General features: G+C 48.8%; 1 protein-coding gene across 3 annotated transcripts in view; it reads left to right on the top strand.

The window, feature by feature from the left end:
- The window catches only part of PEG3 (paternally expressed 3), a 35,250-nt gene extending 27,481 nt beyond the window's left edge, over positions 1-7,769 (top strand). For all 3 annotated transcript variants that reach the window (XM_084770595.1, XM_084770593.1, XM_084770594.1), the window contains one exon: positions 11-7,769. In XM_084770595.1, coding sequence (XP_084626721.1) covers positions 11-4,056 — 4,046 coding nt within the window. In that variant the 3' untranslated portion in view covers positions 4,057-7,769. The remainder of the gene's footprint in view (positions 1-10) is intronic.
- Positions 7,770-15,802: the final 8,033 nt, after the last annotated feature.

Here is a 15,802-nt window from a genome sequence, read left to right as displayed (position 1 = left end):
TTCTTTCTAGGTCTGAAACCCATGCCTGAAGCAAAAAAGCCAGCCCACCGGCGCGGAATCTGTGAAGACGAATCGTCTCATGGAGTCATAATGGAAAAATTCATCAAGGACGTGTCCCGCAACCCCAGATCCGGAAGAGCGAGGGAACCGTCTGAGCGTCCCCCTCCGAGGTTCCCCAGGCCCAGTGACAACTGGAAGGACAGTTCATCCAACAAAAGAGAGTCAGTGATCCAGGGGAGCGCGTTCAGGGGAGGCTTCAGATTCAACCCAGACTTGGTTTCCCGTAGCAGGGCTCTAGAAAGGAAGAGGCGCTATCATTTTGATTCCGATGAGAAGAGTTCAGGGCATGAGCATAAGAGCTGCGTGAGGAAGAAGCCCTTTGAGTGTGGCAGTGAGATGAGGCAGGCGATGAGCATGGGCAGCCTGAGCTGCCCTTCCTTCTCTGACCCGCAGGCGATGGATTTCGCGGCCAACCCCTATGTGTGTGATGAGTGTGGGCGGCCGTTCAGTGTCATCTCTGAGTTTGTCGAGCACCAGATCATGCACACTAGGGAGAACCTCTATGAGTACGGGGAGTCCTTTATTCACAGTGTGGCTTTCAATGACGGGCAGAAAGGCCAGGGTGGGGGGAGGCGCTTTGAGTGTAAGGAGTGTGGAGAAACCTTCAGTAGGAGTGCCGCCCTGGCAGAGCATCGCCAGATCCATGCTAGGGAGTATCTGGCAGAGTGTAGAGCTCAGGAGGATGACGCCGCCATCATGCCTAGCCCTACCTTCAGCGAGCTGCAGAAGATGTATGGCAAAGACAAGTTCTATGAGTGCAAGGTGTGCAAGGAGACGTTTCTGCACAGCTCCGCCCTGATCGAGCACCAGAAAATCCACGGTCGTGGCAACCCGGGAGACGACAGAGATAATGAGCGCGAACGCGAACGCGAGCGCCTGCGGGCCCGTGCCCGGGAGCAGCGTGAGCGCGAACGGGAGCGCGAACGCGAGCGTGATCGCGGAGAACCCTTTCTGACCTGCCCAAACTTCAATGAGTTTCGGAGGATGTACCGCAGAGACAAAATCTATGAGTGCAAGGTGTGTGGGGAGAGCTTCTTTCATCTCTCATCCCTGCGGGAGCATCAGAAAATCCACACCAGAGGAAACCCATTTGAACACAAGAGCAGGATGTGCGAGGAGACCTTTGTCCCCAGTCAGTCTCTCAGAAGGCGCCAGAAAACTTACAGGGAGAGGCTTTTCGACTTTAACAATGCCAGAGATGCGCTGATGGAAACCTCAGACCCCAGTGAGCATCAGAAGCATCGTTCTAGAAAGAATTTCTTTGATGGCAGGGGATATGAGAAACCCTTTGCCGAATCTCAGAAGAGCCACACTATAACAAGACCACCTGAAAACAACGATGAAGACAAGCCGTTCACCATCAGCGCCAACCCTGACAAGCTGGAAAGTCCCACCATGGAAAATGGCTCCCCAGGGAAATCCTACGTGAGGTCTGTTATTCATAGCTTGGGCTCCGCAGAAGCTCAGAAGAGTCATGGAGCACTGGGGTTCAGTAGACCCAAACCAGTGGCAGAGTCTAGCACCCGGCGCCACTCTGGAGGGATCACCTATGAAGGAAAAGAATTCAAGGCCTCTGTCATCCACAGCCTGCCGGCTCCTCGGCCTCTGAAACGTCATAGGGCAAATGACCAGGTTGAGCGGGATGAGGAAGGAGAATCCTGCATTTACATCTCAGATCTTACCATTAAGCGAAGGAAGATTCTTACCAGAGGTGACGCTTACGAAGGAAGTAGCAGCATCAGCCACAAGGACTTTATCGCACCGAGTAGCGTGTCCCGCGCTGAGTCTCCGCGTCTTTCTCTAGAGTCCCGCGAATCTAATCAAGACGTCACCTTTTCGGTTCCCAGCTCCAGTGTTCGGGAACACCAGAAAGCTCGCGCCAAAAAGAAATACATTGAGCCCAGAAGCAATGAGACCTCTGTTATCCACCCCCTACCTTTTGGTGGCCTGCAGGCAATTCGCCGTAGAGCAAAGTTCTTTGAGTGCCAGGAATGTGGGGAGGCCTTTGCTCACAGGGCTGACCTCATTGAGCACCTGAAGATCCACGACAGAGAAAGACTTTCTGGAAGGCGACATTATGAGAGATCTGTCATCCGCAGCCTCATCCCTAGCGACCCCCAGACCAGTTATGCCCACGAACGCTTCATTCAAGAACAAGTGCGCAAATTCAGAGAGTTTGGACAACGCTCTGCTACCAGCAACCACCTCAATGTACAGAAAATCTATGCCCAAGAGAAGTTTTATGCCGAGGAGCCCCATGATAAAGACACTCATGGTCAGAAAAGTCATGACAAAGAGCCATATGGTAAGGAGCCCAGTGGCCAGGAGCCCCATGGTGACGAGCCTCAGGACAAGGAACCCGCTGATCAGGAGATGCGCAGCGAGGAGCCCCACGGTGATGAGCCTCATGGCCAGGAGCCCCAGGACAAGGAACCCCTTGATCAGGAGATGCGCAGCGAGGAGCCGCAAGGTGAAGAGGCCCATGGCCAGGAGAAACCAGAAGGCTCTGATGAACATAAGAAAGAGGACACCAGTGACACAATCTATGAATGCCAGCACTGCGGGCTGAGCTTTACTGACCTCACAGACCTCACAAGCCACCAGGATGTCCACAGCAGAAAGACTCTGGTTGACAGTCGTGAATACGCGCACTCCGAAGTTCACGTCCACTCCGTCAGCGAGTTTGAGAAAAAGTATTCTGGAGAGAAGCTGTATGAGTGCCCGAAGTGCGGGGAATCTTTTATTCACAGCTCACTACTTTTCGAGCACCAGCGAGTCCACGAACAAGACCAGGCGTATTCTGTGAAGGCCTGTGATGACGGCTTCGTCGCCGTCCTGCCCGTGCGACCCAGGAGAAATTGCGTGACAGAAGTGAATCCTGCTGCTGCCGGCTCAGCCATCCGATGCCGCCAGTGCGGACAAGGCTTCATCCACAGTTCTGCCCTGAATGAACACATGCGGCAGCACAGAGATGATGAAATCCTGGAGCAGAATGAGTTGGCGGACGAGATCTTCATTCAGGGCCTAGCCCTCACCGAGTATCAGGGAAGCGAAACCGAAGAGAAGGTTTTCGAGTGCACGATCTGTGGGGAATGCTTCTTCACTGCCAAACAGCTTGGGGACCACCACACCAAAGTTCATAAGGACGAGCCCTATGAGTACGGGCCCTCCTACACCCACGCCTCTTTCCTCACCGAGCCCCTCAGGAAGCACATCCCACTGTACGAATGCAAAGATTGCGGCCAGCCCTTCCTCGACGACACCACCGTCATCACCGAGCGTATGGTCTTTCACCCCGAGCAAGAAGGGGGCTCCGAAATAGTAGCCGCCACTGCCCAAGAGGTCGAAGCCAACGTCCTCATTCCCCAGGAAGTACTGCGAATCCAGGGGTCAAACGCGGAAGCGGCGGAGCCGGAAGTAGAGGCTGCCGAGCCTGAGGTGGAGGCCGCCGAGCCTGAGGTGGAGGCTGCAGAGCCTAACGGAGAGGCCGAAGGGCCAGACGGAGAAGCTGCCGAGCCAGACGGAGAGGCTGAGCAGCCCAATGGAGAAGCTGAACAGCCAAACGGCGATGCTGACGAACCAGACGGAGCTGGGATTGAAGACCCAGAAGAGAGAGCCGACGAGCCAGAGGAAGAAGATGTTGAAGACCCAGAGGGGGACGCAGACGAGCCCGATGGTGCAGACATCGAAGACCCAGAAGAGGAAGGAGAAGACCAAGAGATAGAGGTCGAAGAACCGTACTACAACTGCCACGAGTGCACAGAAACCTTCGCCTCCAGCGCAGCCTTCGGCGAGCATCTGAAAAGTCACGCCAGCGTGATCATCTTCGAGCCTGCCAATGCACTCGGCGAGTCCTCTGGCTACATCGAACGGGCCAGCACCAGCGCGGGTGGCGCCGAGCAGGCGGATGACAAGTACTTCAAATGCGACGTGTGCGGGCAGCTCTTCAATGACCGCCTCTCCCTTGCCAGACACCAGAATTCTCACACTGGCTGAGTGAGCATTCAGGCTACGGACAAACAGAACGAAACCAAACCTTCCTCCCAGAACCAGACCCTTAATAAATCACAGAGAGAGCCTAAACCAACCCATCATGTCAATAAGAAATTCACCTTACTATATATATATATATACATTTATATACATACTGGACTTCACATCAGATAACTCAGACTGAAAAGAGAACTGAGACTGAGTGGAGACTCTCTCAGCCATAGCTCTTCCCTATTGGACATCAACGTACATTTGGGAAAGCTAGAGCTCACATCTTACCTTTCATCCAAGCAGCTGGATTGCGGGACGACCACAAAGGTTGCCCCAATCAACTGTAAATGAAACCCATTTCATACCCTATACATAACAACTCCTGCCGTGTACATAAGTGAGCAAACCACAGTGATCAGTGACACATATATTTGGATTTAGTGTGCTATAGAATTTACAGTTTACTCTACAGAGCTACCTAGCCTGGTGCTCTGATTTTTTTTTTTCCTGAGGAGGAAGAGAGCAACAATTTAGCATATATCTGTAAGTGTTGTCCATCCTGCGGAAGCTTTACTGTGCATCATCTGAACGTTAGTACCCTTTCCAGTAATGGACTGTTTCGTCCCCTACCTCTTAGATAGTCCTGTGAAGGTGTGGGTGTGAAAGAGTGTGTGTCTTTGAACCCTGGCTGTGTGAAAACAGATACCATTTTAGCTTCCACAGCCATTTGGTGTGCACCCAACCCCCCCCTCCTTGAGACTGACTGTGTGAACGAACCCTTTACAGTATGTGGATTTGTCTTTGTGACCTCAGTCAATCCACCTCCCTATTTTATATACCTTACAGTGGTTTTCATGCAAAAAAAATGTTACATTTGAGGCTTTTTTTTTTAAGGTTTCGGTTTTTGTTCTCTAAGCAATCATCGTGTGTTTGATAGTGAAGTCATGACACCCGAAGCTTTTCCCTGTAAATCTTCATGTCTTTGCCTTTAAAGAGTGGGTGACGACCATCGCTAGATCACAGTAGTGCCTAATGAAGGTTGAGAACCACAAGAGAGGCTCTTACATTGTAAATAAGGAAGCCGACTGACAACCTTTCATTAACTCTGCTGTGTGCTTCCTGCCTTAAGTGACAAGTGGCAGTGTCCGCTTGAGTCACCTGTGTGGTGGTGTCTGTGCTTGCCACGAGTCATTGTGTTCTCTGCGTGCCAGGAGCTAGTACCCTTAGGTTCTTTCTAGCTCCAGACTTAACTCCCCTGTTCTTTATGTGTCTTTCAACCCCAAGTCTAACTTTGCATTTAAAAAAGAAAAAAGAAAAAAAGAAAAAAAAAGAAAAAAAAAGAGAAAAAACACACACAAAAAAAGCTTTCTTTTATAGTTAATCCTAGCTTAACATGGACTCAGGTCCCCCAGCAGCCTTAATTTGTTTTTTTGTTTTTTGTTTTTCCCTGTTACCATGGTTCTTTCTCATTGAGCTCTCCTAAGTATTTCTGAGCTTTCCATTTAGTGTTGTGTGTGTCTCGATGTCATCAGTTGTCCTCTTGATCATGAAACTGAATTCCCAGCTTGAGATTTCCTGCGTCCTATAGGTGGACTGCCTGCGCTCCTTTACTTTCCCCTACCCTCGCATAATGGCTAGATGAAGACAATTTTTTGGCCTTCAGTTGGCTGGGGAAAAAAAAAATTTAAAAATTTTAAAAAACTTAAAAAAAAAAAAGAGGAAAAAACTAAAGCGGATCTGTAGCTGAAAGATCGGAAGATAGGTACAGATCATCTGAGGAAGTGAAAGAGAGATTCCTGCTGGGGAAATGGGTCTGAGTCTTGATTTCCTAGATCTGTAGTCTGGGGCTCACGGGGAGCGTGTCAACGACACCTCAACGGAATGCCAAAGTCTTTGGAGGTTGGAGAGCTAAGAACGAGAAGTAGAAAACAAGTGAGCCAAAGTAAGGGAGTTCCAGGAGGACAGCAGATCTAGGAAGGAAATGAGACAGACTGGAGCAAATACCAGCAGCAAAGATTGGAAGGTCAGGGTGGTAAAAACAAATTGAATGAGGTGTCCTGGGTAGCTGGAAGAGAGGCCTTTTGGATGGCACGGTGCAGGTGAAAGCCAGCTGCATAGAGAGACCCCAGGTTGGAACTGGCATCCAGGAAACAGAGGGGCAGTGATGCATCATGGGAACACCCTTGCAGTGGAGGTCAGCGTCTCGGTAGTCTGGCTAAATCTGGGGATTCGTCATCATTGACAGTAGTACCCCCATGAAACCCTTTTCAGAAAGCAACTTGTCAAGAACTCCGAGTGTCCATTCTAACCATAGCTGAGTGAGTAGAAAATTAGGAACAACCGAAATGCCAGACTACAGCGAAATAAGTAAGTCCATGTGCCCCTGGATGCTTATGCAGTTGTTTAAAGGTGATGATCACGAAGTGCTGTGAAGCAGACATTCACAGAACATGAAGTGAAGAAAGCAGGACACAAAATTATATTTATACTACAATTATAACTGTTTTAAAAAATGTACGCTTATAGTCAAAAGCTATTGTGTTGTTGTAGGCTTATAGTCGAGCATTATTTTCTTAAAAATTTTAGAGTGTTCTTTACGGTAGTGTTACTCAAAAGTTAAGGATTATATTTCCATTGTGAACATAATTGGATCTCATGAGGAAGCCCTTGGAAAATCACAGAAAAGTGGAGGAAAGATAACCCATGTCCCCCACCATCCAAAGATAGATATACTCTTGAATATCTTGTTTATTGTTGTCGCTGTGCACAGGTTTATCTATTATAACCGTGTCAAAATGTGTATGCAAGATAGCTGTTCTAGTATTCCTGTATAATTACGGTAAAAAAATACTTTGATCTGAAGTTTTCCCTTTGCTCCTTGTAACAGTCACTTGATGATGAAGTTTAGTATGCAATGTCACCATTACAAGCATACTACTTACCCGATGAAAATTTGGAAAATACAGTAAAATTGAAAAAAAAAAAATCTGCCCACACTCCCCACATCCAACAACCGTTAAGATCTTCATCTGTTTCCTCCATCTTGTGTCATCACAGAAACTTGTGATGAAAACAGTGTTAGGTAGTCTAAAACAAAAAGAAATGTGGGAAACAATTAAAAATAGTGTTTGGGGTGGGTGGGTGGTCATGGTTAAATATTTTGTTTCAAATTTCTTGAATAGTCTTTGGTGTTTGGGTAACAAACTATGTATGTATTCTGCATCATAAATATAAGACATACTCAAAGAAAACTGGGAAACTGTAGTGAAGCAGGAGAAAGAAAGTTTGTATTTCCAGCAAAGTCCTTGGTAACACCTTGGATCTGTGCACCCCTCGTGTGGCTATTAGGGTGTCGGTGATGAGTATGTGGCGTCAACAGCAAGAAGAGGCGTGGAGCCGTGTGAGGCAGAGGGGTAGCTATGGCGGGGTTACAGTGAGGCGTGCTCTCTCAGTTTCTTTGAGGCGTCTTGATGATAGTGTTCTAGTAGGCTGGCCTTATTGCTTATCTTTCCATCATATACGCAGTATGTGCCCATTCTAGTAGCCTTGAAGATGTGGAAACGTAGAAGAAAAACTCACCCATATTTTCATCACCCAAAGACTGTGTTAACATCTCGAAATCTTTTCTTTGTCTTGTTTCTGTGCACAGGCTTTTGGTTCGTTAATATGGTTGTAGTTGTTCTATCTTGTAAAAGTGTCAACAATAAAAATAAAGTTAAAAATAAGATCGTTGTCCTGTCTCTTCTTTTGTCCGGTTTCTGTGTGTTTGGGGTCGGTAACTTTGTAGGGGCTTGTTGGCTGTTGATAGAGTTATAAATTCCAGATCCTATTCTTAAAAAAACAAACAAACAAACTGTGCACGTGTGTACACTTGTGAATGGATATTTGCGTGTGGGTATAGGCTCATCCACTCATGTCCCGGATATGGGGGTGAAGGTCAAATGGCAGCCTTAGGTGTCAGTCCCCCACCTTCCCATTGTGTGACAGAAAGTCTCTTTTTGGTCACCACTGTGCACCCCGGGATGGATGGCTTGCAGGCTTCCAGAGATTTCTCTTGGCCTGTCCTCCAAGACCACTGCAAGAGTTCTGAGATGACAGATGCTTGCAACAGCTGCAGGCTCTATGTGGGTTCTGGAGATATAAACTCAGATTTGAATGATTTTTGTTATAAGTGCTTTGCCCATGAAGCCATCACTTCACTTTGTGTTCTTTTCTTTTCTTTCTTTTTAAAGAATTGTTTATTTCAACAATTACTTTTCTAGGCCCTGTAGATTTGACTTGAGTCCGTGCCTCTAACTGCACCTCTAAGACTAAACCACATATAATCATATGAAAACCCAGTAGTGGTTTTAGATTTTCTTATAATCACAAATACATTTTGGTTAGATGATGGGGTATTTTAAATTTGAAATATGAGGTTCTATTCAACAAGCGTTAATGTATCCTTAACATGAAAATACTAATATTAGGGTTTAGCATCACAATGAGGTGCTTACTCCTAACCTTTGCAGAAGATTAAAAACTGTTTATTTCAGTTCATTAAACTTTAACCCAGATTCACCACCAGGAACATCACCATTCAGCTGGTTATCCTAACTAATGCTTGGGAGGGGTGTGTGTGTGTGTGTGTGTGTGTGTACGTGCGCACATGGAGGCCTGCCATTCCTCAGACACCCACCCAAAAAAGGGTCTCTTGACTTCTCTGGAGCTCCCCGATTTAGCCAGGCTGGCTGGCAGTGATTTCCCAGGGTTCCTCTTGCTCCCCCAACCACCAACAGCCACCAACAGTTGGGATAACAAGTGTGTGCCACCACACCTGGCTTTTTACATGAGTTCTGGGTATTAAACCCAGTGCCTCATGTTTGAATGGCGTGTACCATACCAACTGGGCCATCCCCCCTCCCCCCACAGCCCTTGGAGAAGTAATTATTAAATATGCTCATAGCTTCATATTTGAATGGAAAAAAATTAAAAAGGGGAAGGACATGACTGCTCCTAGGATGGTGGAGAAAAACGTTTATTATAGATACATGGGAGAGCATAGCCGGAGGCAGGGACATCTGGGAGAGTCCAGAGTGGACATGACCCTGAGCCATGTGAGGAGGGGAGAGGAAAAAGGAGAGGAGAGAGAAGAGACCAACCAAGTACACCAGCCAGGAGGCCCAAAGAGAGAGAGTACTCAAAAAGAATAAGGTAACCAAAATGGTTGGATGATACAGGGAAGGGCAACTCAGGGGAAGGAAGACCAGCCCCTGGGCTGGAGAAGTTTAGGGTAGAGGGCAGGGTATACACCAGCTAGGCGGGCCCTATAGGTAGGGACAGAGGGATGCTGGGAGAACTTGGTGGCCAGTGTCCATTTTGATATGTTAGATAGATGCCCCTGGGTTTGAAACCTCACAACAACGACCAGATATTTTAAGCCTGGTAGCTGACTGGCTCCCTCTTGGTGACCACAGTGGAGCTAATGACATGAAATCCACGCATGGTTGCGGTGGTGTCTCTGATTCCATAACTCAAAGGGGATGGCCAAATCACTGCACTTTTTCTGCTTACCCTTCAGAGACCATGATTGGACTTTGCTCCTAACATAGAAGAGCTGTAAATGGTCTGGGAACTCTAGTCACTCTGGCCTCTCCGGCAGAGTCCTGAATGTTTTCACAGTTCTAAAACTTTTGTTTCAGAGGCTTAGTCCATCATCACCGTGGCGGGGAACATGGTGGCACACAGGCAGACATGGTGCTGGAGAAATAGCTGAGAGTTCTCCATCCCAATCCACAGGAAGAGGGAGACGCTGGGCCTGGCAGGGGCTTTTGAAACTTCAAAGTCCATCCCAAGTAACACACTTTCTCCAATAATATCACACATGCTCCAACAAGGCCACACCTCCTATTCTTTCTCAAGCAGTGGCACTCCCTGAGGACTAAGCATTCAACTATATAAGCCCCATAGGGGACCAATCTTATTCCAGCCATCACAGCATCTAACTCTTGGGTCAGAGTTTGGATAGTCATCCTTTAACAAGAGACGTCAGCACAGGTCAAGGCAAGAGGTCCACTCTTTTTCATGACTTTTCTACAGAGTACCCTGATGGAAGGTAATAGAGAAAAGAAATTGAGTGTGCGTTGAGATTGCCTGACCAACCCTTACACTCTAAGGAGTTCGTTCTTTCTTCCCCCCCACCCCCACCCCCGCCCCCGCCCCCTCACCACACATGGCCAGGGGAAGCTTAACTCCCAGTGCCTTATTCTCCTTCAGAGTCTGTCTGAAAGGCCTGCCCTTCCTGTCGTGGATGTAAACATGGTTTTGTTTTGATTCCAAGTATGAAATGTGAAGCAGAATTGGGTAAGGGTGTGCGGGGTTTGTCTGCTGGAAACGGGACTTGTGAGAGGACACATGGGGAGTTTGTCCACTAGAAGAGGAACTGCCTGTTGTTTTGGGGGGGGGGGAAGGGGCATGGTCTTTGCCAATTGATAAACATCCTAGTGCGGACTCTGAAAAAATATGTGTGTGTGTGTGTGTGTGTGTGTGTGTGTGTGTGTGTGTGTGTGTGTATTCCCCAAAACCAGAGGCTTGGCTTTCTGGGTTTTTGTACCATTTTGGCCGTTCATCGCTCTGCTTTGAGACACTCCCAGAGAGAAACGCTCCAGAGAATGCTTTGAGGTTCTGGGTTCTGGGTGCTGCTCCAGATTCCACCCGCTGCGGTTGCAGCCACCTTTGCTAAAGTTGCTGGTTTGCTGTTTAACGGGTCTGCTAGAACCCTGAGGATGGAGAGTGGAACGGCTCCAAGGAACTGAACCTGAGAAGCTCTACTTCTTCTGTCCCTATTCACCTCTTTTCTCTCCTATCCAGTGTAGGTGGGTTGGAAGGTGCCCCCGGCCCGCCGGGGATTCGACTAACACACTTGGGAGGAGAATTCTCCTATATAGGGACAGAACACAAGACTCGAAGAAAGGGGGCAAGCCTGGATTCTGATCAAACCCCGTTTGTTGAAAACTTTCACAGAGTTTATACAGGCACAGAGGCATGGGTATTTGCGTAAGCCAGGGTTGCTATGGATACCTAACTCTGGACTGCTCCAGCAGGTGTCTACCTTTACAGCTGCTGTAATTGCAGAAGAGAGAGAGAAATTCCAGGGAAGTCGGGAAGGATCTGGTTAGTCAGGAAAAAGTTCTCGGAACTGCTGCTCGGAGGCAGCCGGCCTTTAATCTGATCTTATCAGTAGTCTCACCGGAAAAGGAGTAGCTTGGGGGTCTTAGAATGACCAGCCCCCCACAATAAACCACAATAGGTGTCTAACTGCCCAACCACGACAGGGTCAGCTGGTTTCTGGTAAATGGCAGCCTACTGGAGAAATAGGAACCTAGGCTCTGACAAGATGGCTGAACGTTGGCCATGTAGCCCATCCCCTACAGGAAGGGACATCTAGGCTTTAAAGAACCCCAAATGAAGTAGGTTTGTAAAAGTTCTAAACCCACACCTTTCCATTCCTATATTGAAGTGCCAGAGACAACTAACTTATGAACAAACAAGATTGCTGCCAAATATCAAGTGGGTCCATCACTTTGAGATGCAAGAGTGACCAAGGGTGAGAGTGTACTTGGAGAGTAAACCTGCTCTGCTCACAAACCAGCAATCGAAAGTGTGACTAAGAAAGTAGACTCCCACAATTCCCTTCAAGGACATACCCTAGTGACTTAAGAACTGGGAATGAGGCCCTACTTCTCAAAGGCTCTGTCGCTTCCCAGTAGAGCCAGGCAGGGGACCACGCCTTTAACACACAAGCCCCTCCCCCCCATTAGACTCTCATCCCAAACCACAGTGCATGGGTAATCTACCCATTGGCCAAGAGAAACAAGCTTTCCAAACATGACTGAATGTTAAACGCAAGCTAACACTAATTCAAGTGTGGGCTGTTGTAGAGAACCATTACAGTATGTTATCAGCAGTGGCAAGCAAACCAGTTTCCTGGAAGGCAAGAAAGAATCCAAGACTGGTACTCTACCCACAGAGTCAGACATCTGGTGGCACAATGGTTGGTCACACGAACGTCACTTAAGTACAGAGAGGGCCATGTTGCATCCTCAATCAAGCAGAGATTTCTACGTCTAGATCTATCCTTCCCACCCCAACACACGCCAGCCTCATCTATTCATGAGCTTATTGCACACCTCATATAACACTCAAAGTTCATGCAGTGGTTAATCATAGCTCTAATAAGAAAGCACAGGGTGACTCACAACCACTGAAATCCAGTTCTAGTGGGTTGAACACCCTCTTCTGGCCTCTACAGGCACCTGTACACGTGGTGCATATGCACACACTCAGGCACACATACACACATGCATAAAAACCAAAGAATAAGCTCGAAATTCGAAATTGGCTAGGTGCCACTGCTTATGTTGATAGACAAGGCCTGCACTTATGTCTGGTGCTGCTGACTGGCTGTGAGCTAACCCAGGCCCTAGGTATGGCATTTCAGGCTTAGTACCCCTTCCTGATGCTGTAATAAAATATTCCATCCCAAGAAACTTAAGGGAGAGAGAGTGTGTTTTATCTTGAAATTCAAGGTGTAGTACATCATGGGAAAAGTGGGAGGGGGGGGCAGAGAATCAAGGCCACAGAAGCCCAAGGCAGCTGGTCATATCATATCCACAACTAGGATGCAGAGAGTGATGGATGTATGCTGTCACTCAGTTCGCTTTCTCCTTTTCGTATAGTCCAAGATGGCCTGGCCTGAAAGTGTCCCCACCCACAATTAAGATGGGTTCCCCCCACCCTAATAGGTGGCCTATCCCTCCCTTACCACCACCCCCCCCCCCCCGTAATTCTACATCCTGTCAAGTTGAATGCACTACCATCACACTGAGTCAGGGGAGATTATTTTTTTTATTACTATTTATCTATTTATTGGGATATGTGTGTCCCTGTGGAGGTCAAAGGGCAATCTGTGGGAGTCAGTTCTCTCCTTCTACAGCTGTGGGTTCTGGAATTGACCTCACGACTTAGTTAGGGTTTCCATTGCTGTGAAGGGACACCATGACCCGGTGTCTCTTTACAAAGGAAAACATTTAATTGGGGCTGGCTTACAGTTTCAGAGGTTTTAGTCCATTGTCATCATGGTGGGAAGCATGGCGGCACAGAGGTGGACATGGTGCTGGAGAGGGAGCTCAGAGTTCTACATCTTGATCCACAGGCAGCAAGAAGAGACGGGGAGCCCCTAGGCCTGACTTGAACTTCTGAAACCTCAAAGCCTAGACCCAGGGAAGTTGTTTCTCCAACAAGGCCACACCCACTCCAACAAGGCCCCACCTACTCAACAAGGCCCCACCTACTCAACAAGGCCACATCTACTCAACAAGGCCCCACCTACTCAACAAGGCCACACCTACTCAACAAGGCCACACCTACTCCAACAAGGCCACACCTACTCCAACAAGACCACACCTACTCCAACAAGGCCACACCTATTCCAACAAGGCCACACCTACTCCAACAAGGCCACAACTACTCCAAGGCCACACCTACTCCAACAAGGCCACACCTATTCCAACAAGGCCACACCTACTCCAACAAGGCCACAACTACTCCAAGGCCACACCTATTCCAACAAGGCCACACCTACTCCAACAAGGCCACACCTACTCCAACAAGGCCACACCTACTCCAACAAGGCCACACCTACTCCAACAAGGCCACACCTACTCCAACAAGGCCACACCTACTCCAACAAGACCACACCTACTCCAACAAGGCCACACCTACTCCAACAAGGCCACACCTACTCTAACAAGGCCACACCTACTCCAACAAGGCCACACCTACTCCAACAAGGCCACACCTACTCCAACAAGGCCACAACTACTCCAAGGCCACACCTACTCCAACAAGGCCACACCTATTCCAACAAGGCCACACCTACTCCAACAAGGCTACACCTACTCCAAGGCCACACCTACTCCAACAAGGCTACACCTACTCCAACAAGGCCACACCTATTCCAACAAGGCCACATCTACTCCAACAAGGCCACACCTACTCAAACAAGGCCACACCTACTCCAACAAGGCCACACCTACTCCAACAAGGCCATACCCACTCCAACAAGGCCACACCTACTCCAACAAGGCCATATCTATTCCAACAAGGCCACACCTACTCAACAAGGCCACACCTACTCCAACAAGGCCACACCTACTCCAACAAGGCCACACCTACTCAACAAGGCCACACCTACTCAACAAGGCCACACCTACTCCAACAAGGCCACACCTACTCCAACAAGGCCACACCTACTCCAACAAGGCCACAACTACTCCAAGGCCACACCTATTCCAACAAGGCCACACCTATTCCAACAAGGCCACACCTACTCCAACAAGGCCACAACTACTCCAAGGCCACACCTACTCCAACAAGGCCACACCTACTCCAACAAGGCCACACCTATTCCAACAAGGCCACATCTACTCCAACAAGGCCACACCTACTCCAACAAGGCCACACCTACTCCAACAAGGCCACACCTACTCCAACAAGGCCATACCCACTCCAACAAGGCCACACCCACTCCAACAAGACCACACCTCCTTACAGTTCCACTCCTATGAGCCTTGGTGGAAGGCGGGGAGGGGAGATTTTCATTCAAACTACCACACCTCAGGTCATCCCACTTGGTGGCTGTCACCTTTTACCCACTGAGCTTTTGCCCATTGTTAGACCCCTACCTGCTGCAGGCGCGGCTGCCCTCTTCCCTGATGCCCTAGCCCGGGGGGTGGGGTGGGGGGTGAGCTTTCCCTCTCCCAGAGGCTAGACATTTTGGTTCCCCTGGCCCTCTCCCTCTATCTCCTCCTCTGACCCTCCCCTGCCCCCGTCCTCCGTCGACCCCCTCTCCTCTCCCCAGCCCCCCCTCCACTGCTCTCAATACACCTGCATTTATATATAACTTCGTCTCCGCCATTAGCTCATTGCGCCGTTCATTCATCCTGGCAGAAGGCAAGAGAATCAGTGAACCACCCGTTGACACTTTGAATTAGTGCTACCCGCTTCACTCTGTTACCTATATAGCAAGCACCCTGGAATAAGGAAGTTTTTATCCCACCTTAGGAGAGAACTTTCATAGCTGTGACACGGGGTGTGAATATGAGGAGGCACTAATGGCCTATCTGCAGGAGTAGTGAACACATTTTTCTCTCCTTGACATACATCCGCCACACCCTATAATCCCTGTACAGCAGTGAGAAGCTCCAGCCTGATCAGCCAAGAAGGGATACTACGTGTAGAAGCTGAGGAGTTTCTCTACCAGCTGGAAAATATGTCCCAGATCTATGCTGTGGCTATGCCGGTCAAGTAAGTCCAGAAGCAAAGAAGTGAAAACAGAAGCCGACTGGCGACTCACGCCAGCAATCCCAGAACTTGGGAGGCTCGTGATGTTGAGGTCGGCCTGGTCTACACAGTGAAACCCTGTCCCAAACCAAACCACTTTCCCCCAGAGTGCCATCACGTAGTCTGACAAAATCTTTTCTTTTCCTACCATCGGCCTCTATCAATTTAGAAATTTTGCTAACGAAGGAAGTTTTTCCACCAGGAGACGCTCAACAGCACTAGAATCGAAGCCACAGAGGGGCAGAGTTTCGGTGGAGAACTCGTAGCGCTGGGGACTACATTTCCCACAGGGCCCAGCGTGCTGTGTCCTAGCTCTGAATGCTTCATAGTAGGGAAGCCGCGGGCCAGGCAGCGCATGACTTCTGGGACATGTAGT

Source organism: Acomys minous, assembly GCF_964271855.1.
Source record: "Acomys minous genome assembly, chromosome: 20".
NCBI lineage: Eukaryota > Metazoa > Chordata > Mammalia > Rodentia > Muridae > Acomys > Acomys minous.
This window is presented reverse-complemented; position numbering and strand designations above follow the sequence as displayed.